The sequence below is a fragment of the Ictalurus furcatus genome, chromosome 1 (assembly GCF_023375685.1).
Source record: "Ictalurus furcatus strain D&B chromosome 1, Billie_1.0, whole genome shotgun sequence".
In the NCBI taxonomy this organism is placed as follows: Eukaryota; Metazoa; Chordata; class Actinopteri; order Siluriformes; family Ictaluridae; genus Ictalurus; species Ictalurus furcatus.
This window is the reverse complement of record NC_071255.1, coordinates 13,550,528-13,566,531: the sequence shown is the minus strand read 5'-3', so window position 1 is coordinate 13,566,531 and position 16,004 is coordinate 13,550,528. Positions and strand designations below refer to the sequence as shown.

The 16,004-nt window shown below is 39.6% G+C and overlaps 2 protein-coding genes across 3 annotated transcripts; both read left to right on the top strand.

Moving 5' to 3' along the window:
* The first annotated feature begins 120 nt into the window (after nt 1-120).
* On the top strand, nt 121-5,188 carry LOC128609003 (tubulin delta chain). Of its 2 annotated transcripts, none has more exons than XM_053627288.1 (11): nt 121-253; nt 488-589; nt 691-780; nt 858-919; nt 1,725-1,862; nt 2,008-2,149; nt 2,235-2,426; nt 3,129-3,221; nt 3,369-3,444; nt 4,425-4,560; nt 4,691-5,188. In XM_053627288.1, the coding sequence occupies exons 1-11, from the start codon at nt 141-143 to the stop codon at nt 4,915-4,917; spliced, it is 1,371 nt and encodes a 456-aa protein (XP_053483263.1). In that variant the 5' UTR covers nt 121-140; the 3' UTR covers nt 4,918-5,188. The 2 variants fall into 2 exon arrangements, with proteins under 2 accessions (XP_053483263.1, XP_053483254.1); XM_053627279.1 differs by having other exon boundaries at nt 3,126-3,221.
* Nucleotides 5,189-8,203: 3,015 nt separating this feature from the next.
* rbm12bb (RNA binding motif protein 12Bb) lies at nt 8,204-13,682 on the top strand. Its single transcript, XM_053627247.1, has 2 exons — nt 8,204-8,393; nt 9,982-13,682. The coding sequence occupies exon 2, from the start codon at nt 10,002-10,004 to the stop codon at nt 11,901-11,903; it is 1,902 nt and encodes a 633-aa protein (XP_053483222.1). The 5' UTR covers nt 8,204-8,393; nt 9,982-10,001; the 3' UTR covers nt 11,904-13,682.
* The last annotated feature ends 2,322 nt before the right edge of the window (nt 13,683-16,004 follow it).

Genomic DNA, 16,004 nt, shown 5'->3' with positions numbered 1-16,004 from the left:
GTGTCCATGAATAGAGCCGGGGTTTGCTTTTGGTGTACTTTCTTAGCACCATAGAGCGTGTCGTGAAAAGCAACCTCCTTTTCGCTTCATGGTCTAGTGAAGACGGCCAGGGCAAACTCACTCTATCCTGACTCGATACAATGCACCGGTTTCGACTCCTCCTCTTCAACTGCATTCAACCCGAAGACGACACTGATAAGCACACTTCAGTCGAGCTCCAGAAGACCGCTTATAACCGGTCAAAGCAGGCCAGGTAGATACGGCTATATAATCGGGTTCAAATCGTCGACTATTCGTGTGTTTGTTACTCGGAATTAAAAGAAGCTCGGTTAGCTCCGAGAGCTAACATCACGTTAGGGTAGTTGTAGGACTCTGTATGAGGATATAAGTTATGTAGCTGTTTTGTTTGTTTATATTTAGAGTAACGAACTTGAAGTCATTGAATAGGCGTGTAATAACGCTATAAGATTTCCTAACGTCTATTCAGAAGCATGTCTGCTGTAGTGCTGCAAGTTGGACAGTGTGGAAATCAGCTGGGCCTGGACTGGTGGAGGCTCATCACTAAAAAGTCAAATCAGCACAAGAAAAGGTAACTAACTTACTTTGAAAGCACACAAATATCATACACTGTTATTTTTTTCTTCTTTAATCATCTGTTTAAGACAATATTGTTTCTTTGTCCATTTGTAGATTCAGCTCCAGAAATGGAGAACTAGCAGCAGTGTGTGTTGACACAGAGCCAAAAGTCCTCAGGAAAATTGGCGAGTTTGTCCAAAATAAGTAAGTCAAGATCGCACAGACGGAAAGATTTTCCTTTGTGTTATCAGTGAAATTTCAATCTTTGTTCTGTCATCCAGGGAAATCCGTCCATCCAGCGTTATTGAGGGGAAAGGAGGACGTGGAGGAAATTGGGCGTACGGTCAGTCCAGAGTCATGCTCAATGCTAAACACTGAGGATACACTTTGTGTAGTTCATGGTACAAAATATTTAATATACAGTGTGTCCCAAAAGTCTCCATACATAGGGGAAATTAACACTTTTTAGCAAATTACCTTGCAAAAATGTCCAAAAAAGTCTCCAAGAATGCCTTTGACAGAAGAAGAACGTATTGAAATCATTCTCACGGCTGGATCGGGAGGCTGTCGCAAGGTTGAGATGGACTTTAACAGGAAACACGGCAAGCACATCACACACACGACACTACTGCCAAACTTATTCACAAATTCAACAAGACCAACGAGAAGTGGACATCCACGAACATCCAGCGACGAAGACAAAACCTGGTGCTGGTAAACATTATAGCCTATGTATGGAGTCTTTTGGGACACCCTGCATAGGCCTAAATTTTATTTAAATTTGATGTTTCTTAGAATTTATGCTTAGAGCTGTTAGAAAGTAATAAGATGCACAAATATTTAGAAAGGTAACATTTATTTTAAGTTACATTTTAAGTTAACTTTTTTTCATGTCCTAACAGTTTAATCATACAAAAACAACCTTTTAAACATTTATACCTGATAAAGCCATAAAAACGTACATCCATGTTTTTGAAGAACAATAAGCTATTATAACAGTTGTATGAGATCAGTCACATACATGGCCACGGTAAAAAAAGAGGCATCTGTACTTTTATGACCGCATGGTGAATTATTTGTTGTGGTATTTGCGCTGTGTTTCTGAAAAACAAAGTAACCGGAGCTGTTATTTTGAATCTATAAAACAGGTTACCGTGGAGGTCGAGGTGACGGTGAGAATGGCTTACTCAAGCATACAATGGAGGCAGTGCGTCAAGAGGCAGAGAGACAAGATTACTATGGTGGAACTGTTCTCCTGCACAGTCTGAGTGGAGGCACAGGGTCTGGTGAGCAGTATGGCCCTGCAGTCAATGTTTAATTCCTTCAGCAAAAACAGTGAGCTCTCTCTTCAATGTTTATCCAACAGAGAAGATGAATGAAATCCATAGTTAGTAACTGTATATCTTTCTTTCCACTTTTATGGGTAAGCAGGTCTTGGTTCACGGCTATGTGAGGAAATTCGCGAGGAGTTTCCTGTGGGTCATATCCTGACTGTGTCCGTGGTCCCTCATCAAAGTGGAGAGAGCCCGCTCCAGCACTACAACACTTTACTGAGTCTAGCAGCACTACACAGGTTTCTGAAATGTTTATTTGATAGATCAGCTGTATATAAACTATACTCCACAGTTCTGTGTGACCGAGTTCTCCCTAATTCACAGGTCGGCCGATGGCATACTTCTGTTCCATAATGATCATGTAATAAGTCGTGCTGGATTTCAGCGGAAATCACATGCCGGGTTTGGAGCTATCTCCTGTGGCTTTCCACAAAGCAAACTCTCAGCAATGAATGCACACATAACTTCTTGCATGGCTGGACTCTTTCTGCCAGTGAAGACTCTTACTACATGCAGGTAAATGTGATTCTGTGCAAAATGTGGCTGTTGAGCATGACTTCAGAATCAAATTTGTTTTCATCTTACTTTATTAAATCTTATTTTATTTAGGCCAAAGTGTTGATGCATTAGTCCTTTTAATTCAGTATGTTTTCTAATGTTCTTAGTACTATTAATACACCATATGACCAAAAATATGTGTACACCTGACGATCACACCCGTATGTGGTTCTTCCCCGAACTGTTGAAACAAAGTTGGAAGCACACAATTGTATAGGATGTCTCTGTATGCTGTACAATTACAATTACCCTTCACTGGAACTAAGAGGCCCAAACATGTTCCAGCATGACAATGCCCTTGTGCACAAAGTAAGGTCCATGAAAACATTGGCTTGCCAAGTTTGGAGTTGGAAGACCTCTAGTGTCCTGTACAGAGCCTGACCCCAACCCCATTGAACACTTTTGGGATGAACTGGAACCCAGGCCTCCTCACCCAACATCAGTGCCTGACCTCATTAATGCTCTTATGGCTGAATGGGCAAATTCCCACAGCCACGCTCCAAAATCTAGTTGAAAGACTTCTCAGAAGAGTGGCGAATATAATAACAGCAAATGGAGACTAAATCTGGGATGGGATGTTCAACAAATACATATGGCTGTGATTGTCAGGTGTCCATAACTTTTGGCCATGTAATGTAATCATTGATTTCCATCAAGTAGCCAGAGTTTGGGAATAGAGCCATGGGAGCTGGTGAGGTCTGTATGCCCCATTCCTACAGCCAAACTACTCTACACCGCTCAGGCTTCTGCTCGGTAAGTTCTCGGTAAGATCAGTAAGCTGAGTAGGCTGATTATGTTTTAATATCTTGAGATTTTTGTGAGTGTGTGTCTTTGGATGTTTGGATGCAAGTGTGTACAATGCTAATAACATTGCCAATAACTTCTTATGCTTCTCTCTAGTGAGATGTCACACTGGGACTCTTTAGCCAGTGAAACACTGCAGAATCTACCTCAGCTTTCACCTGATGGAAAACCTGTATCCTTCACTAGGCATTATGTAAATGGGGATAATTTGCATGTTTGGTGAAGTCACAGAGCTTAGATTCAAGCCTCATGCACTATTCCTAAAACAGGTATTCAAGGCCTTCAAGACAATCTGAGAGCATTTAAATATTATGCACAGACCATAAAAGAATTTGACAGTCCAAATACTTTTATGATTTGAATATGTTTATACATTGAAAATGACGTTATTGTGTATATACAGTGACTTGCTGACTCAATGATTAATTTTTTGCAAATGAATGCAATAAAGCAAGGTTTGTAACATAAATATGTTTTTAAAGGAATAGGTAAGTTATATTCTTTTCATATTTTTCAAGCTGCAGGATGTAGATTTGGGAATTTTGCCCTCTCTGGTAGAAAATGCTACTGAGGTTACTTGCAGAAGAACCTTTATTTATTTATTTTCTTTTAAATGTGGGTTGTGCTGTGCTTTTATTTTATTGTGTGCATCAATAATTTAGATAGAATTCAAAGCTGTGTCCCGAACTGCCTAATGCCCTATAAAGAATATACCTAAATAGTAATAACACCATTGGTGTCATGACATACTATTTAGTATGGTAGTATGCAGTTTGGGATGTGGCCAAAGTTTTCACAACTCAGAATTGCATTAGTGTTAGGAGAATAATAAAAATTTTATTGTCACGCATCAGGGCACAAGCTTGTTTTGTAGCTTTTGCCAGTTGGTTAGCTCTTACTGTGACTGCCTGATCCAGCAGCAGTGACTGGCATCAATATACTGTGGTGTAACTGTTAATTCTGCAAACTCATAAACAACACACATGCTAGAGAACAAAGTAGTCACCTAATTTAGCTTGCTAGCTGAAATTTAAGCCCTGGTAAGGGAATTCGAATGGAAGTCGAAATTCCTGTTCTTGACGGTGTAGGGTTACTGTTGAAATGAAAGCTTTTTATTTATGTGTGTTGGTTATTCCTTATCGCTGAGTGCAGTATTCAAGTCATGCTGTGCTGGCTGTTGCACGTGGCAACCAGGACAACTCGTTTATCGTTTCAAATGTCCTGCAGAAATTGCGACAAGCACATAGGTGTGTCCACTGGAATCCTTTTCCTGTTGACTACTGGACTGGTGAGCTACATTTTCCACATCATTTGCTCAGTTTTGCTTGAAGGAGCCCTATTTCACTGAGGTTTTTTCAGTATATGAAAGGATACAGAGCCATACTCAGCATGTGTAACTTCTTTTCCTTATTTTCCAGATCCCCTAAATGAAGCTAATGTCTCCTTGTCCGCTCGCATGCTCACCGTATGTTCCAACCACAGCAGTGTCACAAGGTTATTAGGCCATGTAGCTCAACGTGCCACAGAGATGTTAAGTGCACGAGCCTATCTACACTGGTACAAATGTTATGGAATAGAGATGGAAGAATTTCAGCAGGCATTAAATACGCTTTCTGGTGTCATTGAGGAGTATGAGTCTCAGTGATGCTTAGACCGTTCACCGAATAATGAATCCATTAATGTGAAATGCATGGATGGTGTTTAATGTCTAGTTATGTACTTGGGTTTTAAATTGTCTTTACCAGCAAGCATTTTTAAAGTTTAAGGGCTTAAAAAAATATTTCCAACTGCATTTGCTGGTGAAGGAAAACAAATATATAAATTTTTGATATACTGTTGAAACCATTCACAACACAAAATTGAAACTGAATCAATAAAGAAATTATAAAAGAAAATACAGACCATCTTAGAATCAATGTTTCGTGTCTCGGTTCCTTTGTATTGTCATCATGCACATATCATATACATTCAAAAGAGAAATACATTGTGGTATATTTTGCTCACTCAAGACATGATATCAAATGCAGACAACTTGAACACTGAGTGCAGTGAAACACCTGCAAACACTTTTCCCAAGCCTTGTAGCAGTAAGAATAAAGGAAGCTCCATGGATGAATAGCAGAACGTCTTTAAAAAAGTATACTAGTCTAGTCTGGTCTCCTGAGTTTTCTACAAGAGACTGAAGACCAGGACGAAGGACATTATAAAAGCTTAATGTAGGGGCAAAAATGCATAACATGACTTAAGTAAGGAATAACACGCAACAGACCATGATGTTATACAAAAATTAATAGGGAGGCTATAAGTTGATGTGGCACGAGGCGGGAGCGGAGTGCTGCTTAACACCCCCAAACCTCCCTGAAAGTGCATTATTTTTTGGCAACATGGTCTCTTGTGTTATTCCACTCACACCACAAAAATTTGCCAATGATTACAATGTTTCATTTAGTACTGAATGACACTTTTCACATTTTAATGGTTTATTGTTAAATTTAATGTTGTGGAACATCTGATAGAGTTAGTTCCTGTTCTCACCTACATTATAGCTGCAATAAAGTCATTCCCTCACCAGCCTCTCTCTCTGTCTCTCTCACACAACACACACAGCCTGTCATTTTACCGAGAAAACAGAAAATGGAAAGCAGTACAGAGACCAAGAGTGCCTAATCCACTTATTATTAACCTTAGATTATGTGGAGCATCCCTATGTATGAGCTCTTATATAGAAATACTATAGAAAAAATAAAATTGGAATGAGCATATTAATATTAATGTTCACATTACAGCCAGAACTACCTGTGCTGTTATATGAAAATAACGCACAAATTATGACCAATCAGATTGAAGCATTCAACCCTGCTGTGGTATAATGTATTTTAACAATGACCACAGAACTCCAAATCCACACCCTTAACTTGTCATAAACACTATCTAGTTCCAAAAGAACACAATGGTAATTAAATAAAACAATTATAAAACACAGGCTAATTGTTTTCTTTTCCAATAAGAACCTGTTGACCAATAAGAACCAAACAACGCACCAAAAGAACTGTCCTATGATGTCTCGTGGACAAGCTCACAACAAAACCTTATACTTTATATGTTGAGGCTAAAAGTTCTTACTTTTTGGTTAGACACATTTTGGTCCATTAAACCATCCATCCATCCATCTATCAATTTTCTGTATCGTTTATCCTACACAGGGTCACAGGGAGCCTGGGGCCTATCCCAGGCGACTCGGGGCACAAGGCAGGGAACACCCTGGGCGAGGTGTCAACCCATCACAGGATACAATATATATAATTCATTACAGCTTATGGGATAATCCTAGCATGTTTTATGTTTTATGCTTGCATGTATTGTTCTTTTGACAGAAAACACTATTCATGATTGACATGGTGTGAGAGATTTTGTACATGAAGAAACATTATGTTTTATGTTTAAGTGTCAAGCATGACATTTTCCAAAACTCCATTTTCAGTGATGCTGGCTGCAGTTTATAATAGACAGGGCACATTTCAGTGCAGGTTCATTAATGTTGTTGTTGATTTTTTTTTAGTCATAAATGCTGGACTGAATGTTAGTTACTTGCAAGGTTTTAGATTGAAGGTTTAGTAACAGATTAAAAGATTAAAAATTTCTCATAACTGTGTGCATGTTTTTATACCATGGTGGACACCAAATGTCCCCACAAAGACAGGAATAGTTGAGTCTTGACTTTTCTTTTCTCTCTCTCTCTCTCTCTCACTCTCTCTCTCTCTCTCTCTCTCTCTCTCTCTCTCAAAAACATCAGCAACCCAAAAACATCAGCTTTCATTTAAAAAAGATCCTGTTTATCACATTTAAACCACAAGACTTTCCATTGGCAGTCATGTGACAAATCGAGGATGATGGCCCTAACATTACATTGCTGTTAGGAGGCTGGTTATGACAAAGTGAGAAGACTCATTGGATTAAAATAGACTAGATTAGATATAACTTTATTGTCAGTACACAGAGTTTACTACTACAACAAAACTTACTCATAAAGTGCAGAGTAACCAAAGGAAAAAAAAAAGAAAAGAAAGAAAGACAAAGTATACACTATATAGGCAAAACTTTGTGGGCACCTGATCAGTCACACTCATAAACTTGTTGAACGTCCCATTCCAGATTTAGTCCCCCTTTACTGTTATAACCTCCACTCTTCTGGGACTGTTTTCCAGTAGATGTTGGAACATGGCTGTGGAGATTTGTGCTCATTCAGCCACTGGTGCATTAGTGAAGTCAGGTCGGGACTCTGAGAAGATCACGCGAGGTCTTCCATGCCAACCTTGTCTTCATGGAGCTTGCTTTGTGCACAGGGCATGTTATGCCCTGTGTCAGTTTTGGCCCCTTAGTTCCAGTGAAGCGAAATTATAATGCTACACCATACAAAGGCATTTTGTACAACCGTGTGCTTCAAACTTTGTGGTAGCAGTTTGGAGAAGAACCACATATGGGTGTGACATTCAGGCGTCAACAAACGTTTGGCTATATAACGTATACAGTATGACAGTGCTATGAGTATGTACAGATCCAGTGACAGTGTCAATAAATGAAATAAATATAGACTATACAATGACCTTTAAACTATACAAGTAAACAAACAATATGCTAAACCCAGCACAAATGCCATATTAGTGTAAACACTGTTAACAGTCCTGAGCAGCAGTACAACATTTACACTGACTTTGTGCGTGTGAGTATCCCGAGAGACTTAAATACTCTCTACTGGGTTTTATTCTTAATTTTTATTTTATTTTATGAATACATTCATTTGAAATCCCCGACAGCACCGTAACACTTCACCTCCAGCTTTCTTTCATTTTACCCCCACACACAAACACACACCCTGTGTTGTTGCCCTCCGTCCTGTAGATGGCGGTAAGTGGAGCAGCTCTGGTTCTGCAACTAGCGTAGAGCAAGAAGACTCTCCTCTAGCTGTTAGCTCGGTGCTGGGCAGCTTTACTGACACGGATTCTTGTCAAGAAAAAAAAGACTAAACTGCAAAACAACAACAACAGCCTGTTGCTCATCCGGTTAAGCGAGTACAGCAGTGGTTTATAAGCTAAATAAGGTGTTTGGTCCGTTGCAGCTCGTGTAAGTGATCCGGTATTGCGCTTCTGATTCTTTGTATGTGCGTCATCATGGCGGCCATGTCTAGCATTGTTCTGGTGTGAAGCCTTTACATTTCTAATACAGCTAACCAGTTCATATAACATCCCGGAATATAATCTTGATCTGTTTTGTGGTTTTCCTGGTATGTTATCACATCTGTTTGGGGGTTTTAACAGTTCTAGGAATCCACCGTGTCCTGTAACGGTATTATGTAAGCTGTTATTTGGCTAAAGGCGACGTGGCGGTATTTTCTTTGTCACCACGAAACAACTTGGCTAATATGTTTCATGTGTTTCGAGCGAGTTTTTTTTTTTTTTTTTGGAGTGAGTGAGTGAGTGTGTGTGTGTGTGTGTGTGTGTGTGTGTGAACCAAGAATACATTCTTGAAGCTGGTTTCTGTTTTCTCCAGTTGGCAAAGTAACACGAGTACATGGAAACTTTTATATTTTGTTATTTTTTATTTTATTTTTTAAATTATTATTATTTGTGGAGACTGTTCGGGAAAATAGTGTCATGTTGAATACTTGTCTCACTTTCCATTGTCCCGAACAGCTTGAGTTACTGTCTGCAGAGTTTCACATGTACGTATGGGTTCTTTCTGGGTTCTATGGTTTCCTCCCACCTCCCAAAAACATGCTAGTAGGTGTATTGGTTACACTAAATTGCTTCAATGTGTGTGTACATAATGACCCTGCCATGGACAAGTGTCCCATCCAGGGTGTATTCCAGCCTTGCACTCGGTATTCCCGGGATAGGCTCCGGATTCACCTCAACCCTGACCAGGATAAAACGGTTACTGAAGATAAATGAATGAATGAATGTCTAACTTTCATTCACGGAAAAACTGGTCGACCTTTTCTCTGCGTGTACCTCATAAGGACGTCGAAAATTCCCTTCTTGGCGGTTAAGAAAGAAGTTGTACGTTTGCACCAGATAATGTCCCGGGCCTTGGGAGAACATGCTTATGTGAGCTGGTATCTGAAAAGTGGTATTAAGGTGTTTTGAATTGAAAGGTAAGTCTGATGTGTTAGAAAGAAAGTGAAGTGATTTGGAGAAGATTGACGTAATCTCGGATGAAGATTCAGAATTGGTGGTGGAACTGGTGAACGTCAGACCGTGACTCCGATTTTGTTGTAGAAATGGATGATAATGTGATGTAAACTGTCATTTGAGTGGACTTTACAGAAGGATTTGATTAGTGTGGTTGTCTTATAATGTACCGAACAGTCTGTTGATGTCAGCGGTGACTGAGATGCTATGATCATGAGGAATTCGTAAGGAATGAATGTTGGATTGCTCAGGATGCACGTTTGGTTAAAGTTGTTCATGAGAACTGGAGTGCTGTTATTGTGGAGGACAAGACAAGGGATCAAGTAACTTTCTTACTGAGAACAGGAAATCGTTTAAGTAACACGCGGTTGGCATCATAATTTATTCTGTGTACATATGTTAATCGCTCTGTGGTCCATTATTAAGCATTGGTTTTGGAAAATGGAAGACCTTGAATATTGTGACATGGTGGACCATGGCCAAGATGGAGATAACACTATCATGTGTACTTTTGTCTGCAGGTGCCGTTGTGTGTGCCATCATGGCGGTGGTCATCCGCTTACAGGGACTTAGAATCACAGCTGGTTCTGAGGACATTCGCAATTTCTTCACTGGCCTTAGAATACCCGATGGTGGGGTTCATATAATTGGCGGAGAACTTGAGGAAGCGTTCATAATTTTTGCATCTGATGAAGATGCAAGACGAGCGATGACTCGCTCAGGGGGATGCATTAAAGGCGCTCCAGTCAACTTGCTTTTGAGTAGCAGGTCAGAGATGCAGAAGGTTCTTGAGGAAAGCACAAGGAAATCAGAACCAAATAACAGGAGGAATTACAAGGAGGTTGTCAAAAGACCAGCAGTCGAAGGGAGACCCATGTCACTGAATGAGGACATGAAAGTAGATATGCGAAGAGGAGATAATCAAAACATGGGAAACAGACCTCTTCTAACTTCTCCTAATGACTCTCGAATTCAGAAGAAAGATGGAGATGGAGATGGCGTCTATTTGTACTTGTCTGGAATGCCATTTTCAGCAACTAAGGAGGATGTCCGTGTCTTTTTTGATGGTGTACAAATTGATGACCTAATTTTTATGCGAAACAATTATGGAATGTTTAATGGATGTGGTTTGGTCAAATTTCGAACCAGAGAGGATGCCATTGAAGGTCTGAAGAGGGATCGAAAATACATTGGACCACGTTACATCAGAGTAATGCCGGCCTCAGAACATCAGTGGGTCAAATCAGGGGGTTCGGTTAAACCAGAAGGTGCAAGTCAGAGAAAACATACCTTAGAGCGCACAAGATCTCGCTCTCCCATTCGTCATCGGTCACATTCTCCTTCCAGTGAAGAGTTTGGTGTGTTGTATGAAAACCTCCCATATTCAGTTGAAAAGCGAGATATAAAAGCCTTACTCCAGCCTGTGTCTTTGACAGATGACCAAATCAGTATTTTTGTGGATAACAATAGTGATATGAGCAAGTCAGCTATTGTGGTGTTCAAGAATCTAAAGGACTATTGTTCTGGCCTGGCTCACCACAAGGAAACATTTCAGCACAGTGTTGTTTATGTGTCTCCTGTCTCCAAAGAAAAGATTGCCACTCTACTAGAATCTACTGATAAACCAAGAGAAGACCATAGGAGATCCAGATCATCTGAAAATTCACAAAAGAGTACTCATGACTCTGAGAGACGGTGCATATATGTTCGCAACCTGCCTTTTGATGTCCGTAAAGTAGAGATCATGGACTTCTTCCATGAATTCCAGCTTTCAGAGGACAGGCTTATCCTTCTCTATGATGAACGAGGAACTGGGCTTGGTGAGGCTTTGGTGATTTTTCAGACAGAAAAGGAGGCAGTGATGGCACAGTCTCTGAATGGGCGAAGATTTCTTGGCTCGGTGGTCATGCTGAAATGCATCACCTGGGCTCAGATGAAGGAATTTGGTATTGACAACAGCAGCATTCCTGAGAGGAACCTTCAGAGGAACTCACCAAAATACGGCGGTGAGCCAAATTTCATTAATGACCAAATGTATCAGGACAATTGTGATGTAATTCCAGATGTTACTATGTCCTGGAAAAAGGACTATGTCCCTGGAAATAGTGGTCCATTGGACCATTTTGAAAACCCTGATGCTTATGGACAGGGGCCATATGGTCCTGACTCTCATCAATATGGACCACCTGACCAACAACTTAATCGGCCAACATACGTCAGGTTGCTCAATCTACCCTCTAAGATAAGGGTTGATGAAATCTATGACTTCTGCTATGGGTACAAAGTCATTCCTGGGTCTGTCTCGTTGCAGTATAATAGGAATGGAGCACCTACAGGCACTGCAACTGTTGTGTTTGAAAGCCACAGTGAGGCAGTCACTGCTGTCCAAGAATTAAATGGAAGACCCATTGGTACGAGGAAAATTAATATTGTGTTTGTGTAGAATGAGAGTCTTTGGGCATTTCTTAAGACAGCTGTTTGTTTGCTCATTATAATTCTTAATACTCAACTGTTTTTCTTCCCTTATAAGGAGGAATACATGAAAGATTAAATTCATTATTAATTTCAGTGGATTTTTTTGTGGTGTAATTTATTTCTTTCAGAAACTTTATGGTAATAATTATGTTAGTATATTGTATTACCATTTTACAGTAATGGGTGATTTAAATCAATTTTCTGTCCGTCATTAACATTCTTTCAGAGAGAGAAAAAAGGTTAATTTGTTCACATGTAAATATGTATGGTGATCATGTTGATTTTGAAGCCACTGTCTGTATTATTGATTTAAGATGGAATGCGTACATGCTACTTGTCATTTTACTTGATACATGTGTATACTGTATACTGATGAAAAAAAAACAGTAACACAACATTTCCTGGTGTGAGACTAGTTTGTGTTTTATGTAGAAGGTGGTAATTTATTTAAAGTCCCAGGCAACAGAGAGTAAAAAACTAAACAAAAAGTACAACACCTAACTTCAGTGATAAACATCCTGAAAAGCTTGAATGAAAAACAAAATAGAAATGTGATAACGTTCTGCTCAAAGGTGGCAAATTTGCTGACCCGATTACTCAAGGCATAGCCTAATATTCTAATGCTTGAATGATCAGGGGAAAGCAGGGATAATCTGGCTTGTTCAACCCTACATATCAAATATACCCTCACTGATCACTATAATAGGAAGTCGTGTACCCCTGCTCAGTCCTACTGTTGTTTAATCAGCCATTCATGGGGCAGTGATGTAATGCATAAAATCTTGCAGATACAATAGCTTCAGTTAATGCTCAAAGGTTCACCTTTTAAAGTGGCCCGGTGAGTGTAGACTGTTATATCTACTTTAGCTTCAGTTAGCAACTTTGCTCAGACTCGCGTAGGAGTAAAGCACGTTTACTGTTTCCAAACTGGATGAGGGTTCAGCAGACCGCCATCTGCCTTGTCCTGATCTCATCCCGAGTACTTGGGGCTGTCCTGAATCCCACCAGGAGATGATGTGACCCTTTGCCTGCACATGACCAGCAACTTCATCAGGCCCCTCTACAGCAAAGAGATCCACTGGTTTTTGTGAGGAGTTGAGCAGTGGTGCATATAGAAGAAAATCACATGGGTGACTGTTAATATTCATGGTGATTATTTGCATGCATTTATTATGTTGTATTGTGTTCCGTTAAATAATTTAAATGTGAGCCAAAATGGGAACACATACTGTATGTGTGGTACACTGAATTACTATTATTATTATTATTATTGGCTTCATTTATTATGGTTGACACAAACCCATAATTATGTTCCTTTTTTATGGAAATGAATAAAAGTAAAAGTTGCATTACTTTCATATTACTGCAGCTCAGTGTTATTAAAATGTCTTAAGTGTTGTAATGAAGCAAATAAATAGTGTGGAAAAAAATTGATCTTATTGATGGTGTTAATCCATATGAACTCCCAAACAGAGTGGAGTAATACTCTGGGTGTGTTACCTGTTCTTACGTTTCCAGACACTGTTTTATATCTAGTGTACCTGTTCTTTTTGTTTTTTATTATTAAAAAGTTGAAGTCACTCAAAGCCTTTGTTGTGTACCTGTATATGTACAGGAAGCCCAAATGTGATAACACGGGTATGAACCAATGTACAGCTAACTTCACAACACCTTTATTGCTCTCCACAGTGATTTTGCTACATTGAGCTATTGGCAGTTCAAATAAGTATATATTTAAGCATTAAATATGCACATATTATCTGTTTCTTTCTTTGTCTTTTAAACACAGCTGTCATGTGTTCCTACGATAATGGTACACACGGACACGCTGTATGGAAGCATGTCTGCTAGCTAGGCTGCTTCTCTGATTCGCTCAATTCTAGGGGTTTCAGTACCACGACGTAAAATGGGCGTTTCTTATAAAAATAAATACAGGTCACCGAATAGAGGGTATGCATTGACGTCACTTTCCCGCCGGAACACGCCCCCTCGGCCGGACTGAGGGCAAAACTTTAGTGATGGGAAGTTCGGATCATTTTGCTGACTCGGATCTTTGAATCTCCTTCAGCAAAATGAATGAATTTCAGCAGAATCTAATTAAAATGTTACATGTTAAATTCCCCAACACATTTAGTACTTAATATACTATAAAATAAACTATAGGCTAATGCCTAATGTTTTAATGCTAAAATGATAATGCAGCCAAGGCCGAATTATGAGAAACAGAAATGATTAATTGATGGCTTAGCTGGTCTTCAGGCTATCCAATCTGTTAATTCACCTCACCTACTGATCCGAGTCGTCTATCTTTTGTCACGTCTGTTCCCCGGAAACAGAAATGATTGGTTCACGTCCAGAGTCTTCGGAATCGTTCGTTCATCACGTGACCGCCCCATTAGGCTGAATGCAGTGAGGCGGCCACGTGATGAACGAATGACTCGAACTCGAAAGACTCGAGAGATGAACGAATCATTTCTGTTTCAGGTGTCCTAGCCCGTTTGGTGCCCTAGACTAGATTTATCCTCAACGCCCCCCCCCCCCAAAAAAAAACAACAACCAAAAAACCTAATTTCTCGTACTCAATAATATTTGATTTATTTCAATTATAAAAAGTAATAAAATAAAACTTTTTTTTTTTTTTTTACAAATAAATAGCCATCTTGGATATGCATAGCCACAAAAAAGAATATAAACACAAATTTACCTTATTATATGGGCAATACAAAGCAAGTGCTAAGATTTTTAAAATAAAAAATAGAACATGTTCTTTGTTACTGCAGAACTACTGTACTCTCAGTCAGTGCTAGCCAGTTAAAACATTGGCTTTGCTTTTAAATAGCTAGCTTGTTACTTGCGGACAGCACAGTCTTACTAATAAGTAGCCTAGTAAATATTAGTAATAATCATCTTTATTATCTAAATATATTAGGGGAGACTGCCTGGGGTGGGGTTTGTTGTTGGCATAAATTATCAGGGTGTGTGACTTCATCAACTGAACAGGTTTGAACTTTTATTAACACAAGTCAAACATTCAGATACTGCACATCTATATTTTTATTACGGAAGCAAAAATCCGTCCGTGGTATGCTTAACCATGAGCTTTTTAATGAGTTGGACAGAAGTCAACCAATCCCGGTCTTCATTGTAAATCCATTACTTAAAAAATTTAAGACCACAAAGATGACATTATATAGAAAGTGTAATAAGCTTAATTTTGTTTTTGTTTTTTTCCACGCGTTGCCTCTTCTTCTTCTTCTTCTTTTTTTTGTAAATTGAGCTCCCGATTGTCGTTTCATTTTGTATCTCAACACTCTTGATTGCTACCGCCAGTAACACATCAGCAGCAAAAATTATGCCGTGAGCATTATCGTTCATAATGCTGTAAATAAACTAAATCATCTTCACTGACACTCACACACACTTACTTCACAGTCACACAGACACACCAGCGGTGATGACTGATAAGTATGATGTACTTTTTCATTTAATTAAAAAAAAAAAAAAAACAACAACCGGTGAAGAGTGTCGTGGTGCACTCAGGCCGATACAGCCTTGCACACAAGGCTGCGCCGCTTATTTACATCGACACTAGGGGGCGCCAACAAACCACTTTGACTAAACAAACTTTTCTGCCGCAATAAGAGACATGGGGAACGTTAAATGTCACTCGGTACTGATTCAGTGGACGGCGGTAGGGCGGCTGCCTATGACGCCTAAAGATGTAAAAGGGTATTTGGCACGAAACCCCTGTGATCACGGACAGGTATCTGAAGTTTTAGCAGAGTGAATGTAAAACCCCTGTGATCATAGACAGCTCTGCAGCAAATGGCTTTTCTTCCCAAACTGCGCATGATCGTTGACCTGTGCAGCTTATCAAAATAGGCCACGCCTACCCTATTGCGTAATATCTGTTACGCTGTCCTGAAATCCCTGGAAAAAAAGTGCATACTTCCAATGATCTATTTCTTTCTTTGTCTTTTAACCACAGTTACCACGTGTTCCTACGATAATGGCACACACGGACACACTGTATGGAAGTCTGCGCGTGTCAAGCGGAATTAGCATATAA

Excerpts from the sequence above, each read along its gene's own strand:
- LOC128609003 (XM_053627279.1), top strand. The coding sequence starts at position 141 with ATGCACCGGTTTCGACTCCTCCTCTTCAACTGCATTCAACCCGAAGAC. Across the intron at positions 920-1,724 it reads TGGAGGAAATTGGGCGTACG|GTTACCGTGGAGGTCGAGGT; the intron begins GTCAGTCCAGAG and ends TCTATAAAACAG. Across the intron at positions 3,445-4,424 it reads TTTCACCTGATGGAAAACCT|TATTCAAGTCATGCTGTGCT; the intron begins GTATCCTTCACT and ends CGCTGAGTGCAG.
- rbm12bb (XM_053627247.1), top strand. The coding sequence starts at position 10,002 with ATGGCGGTGGTCATCCGCTTACAGGGACTTAGAATCACAGCTGGTTCT.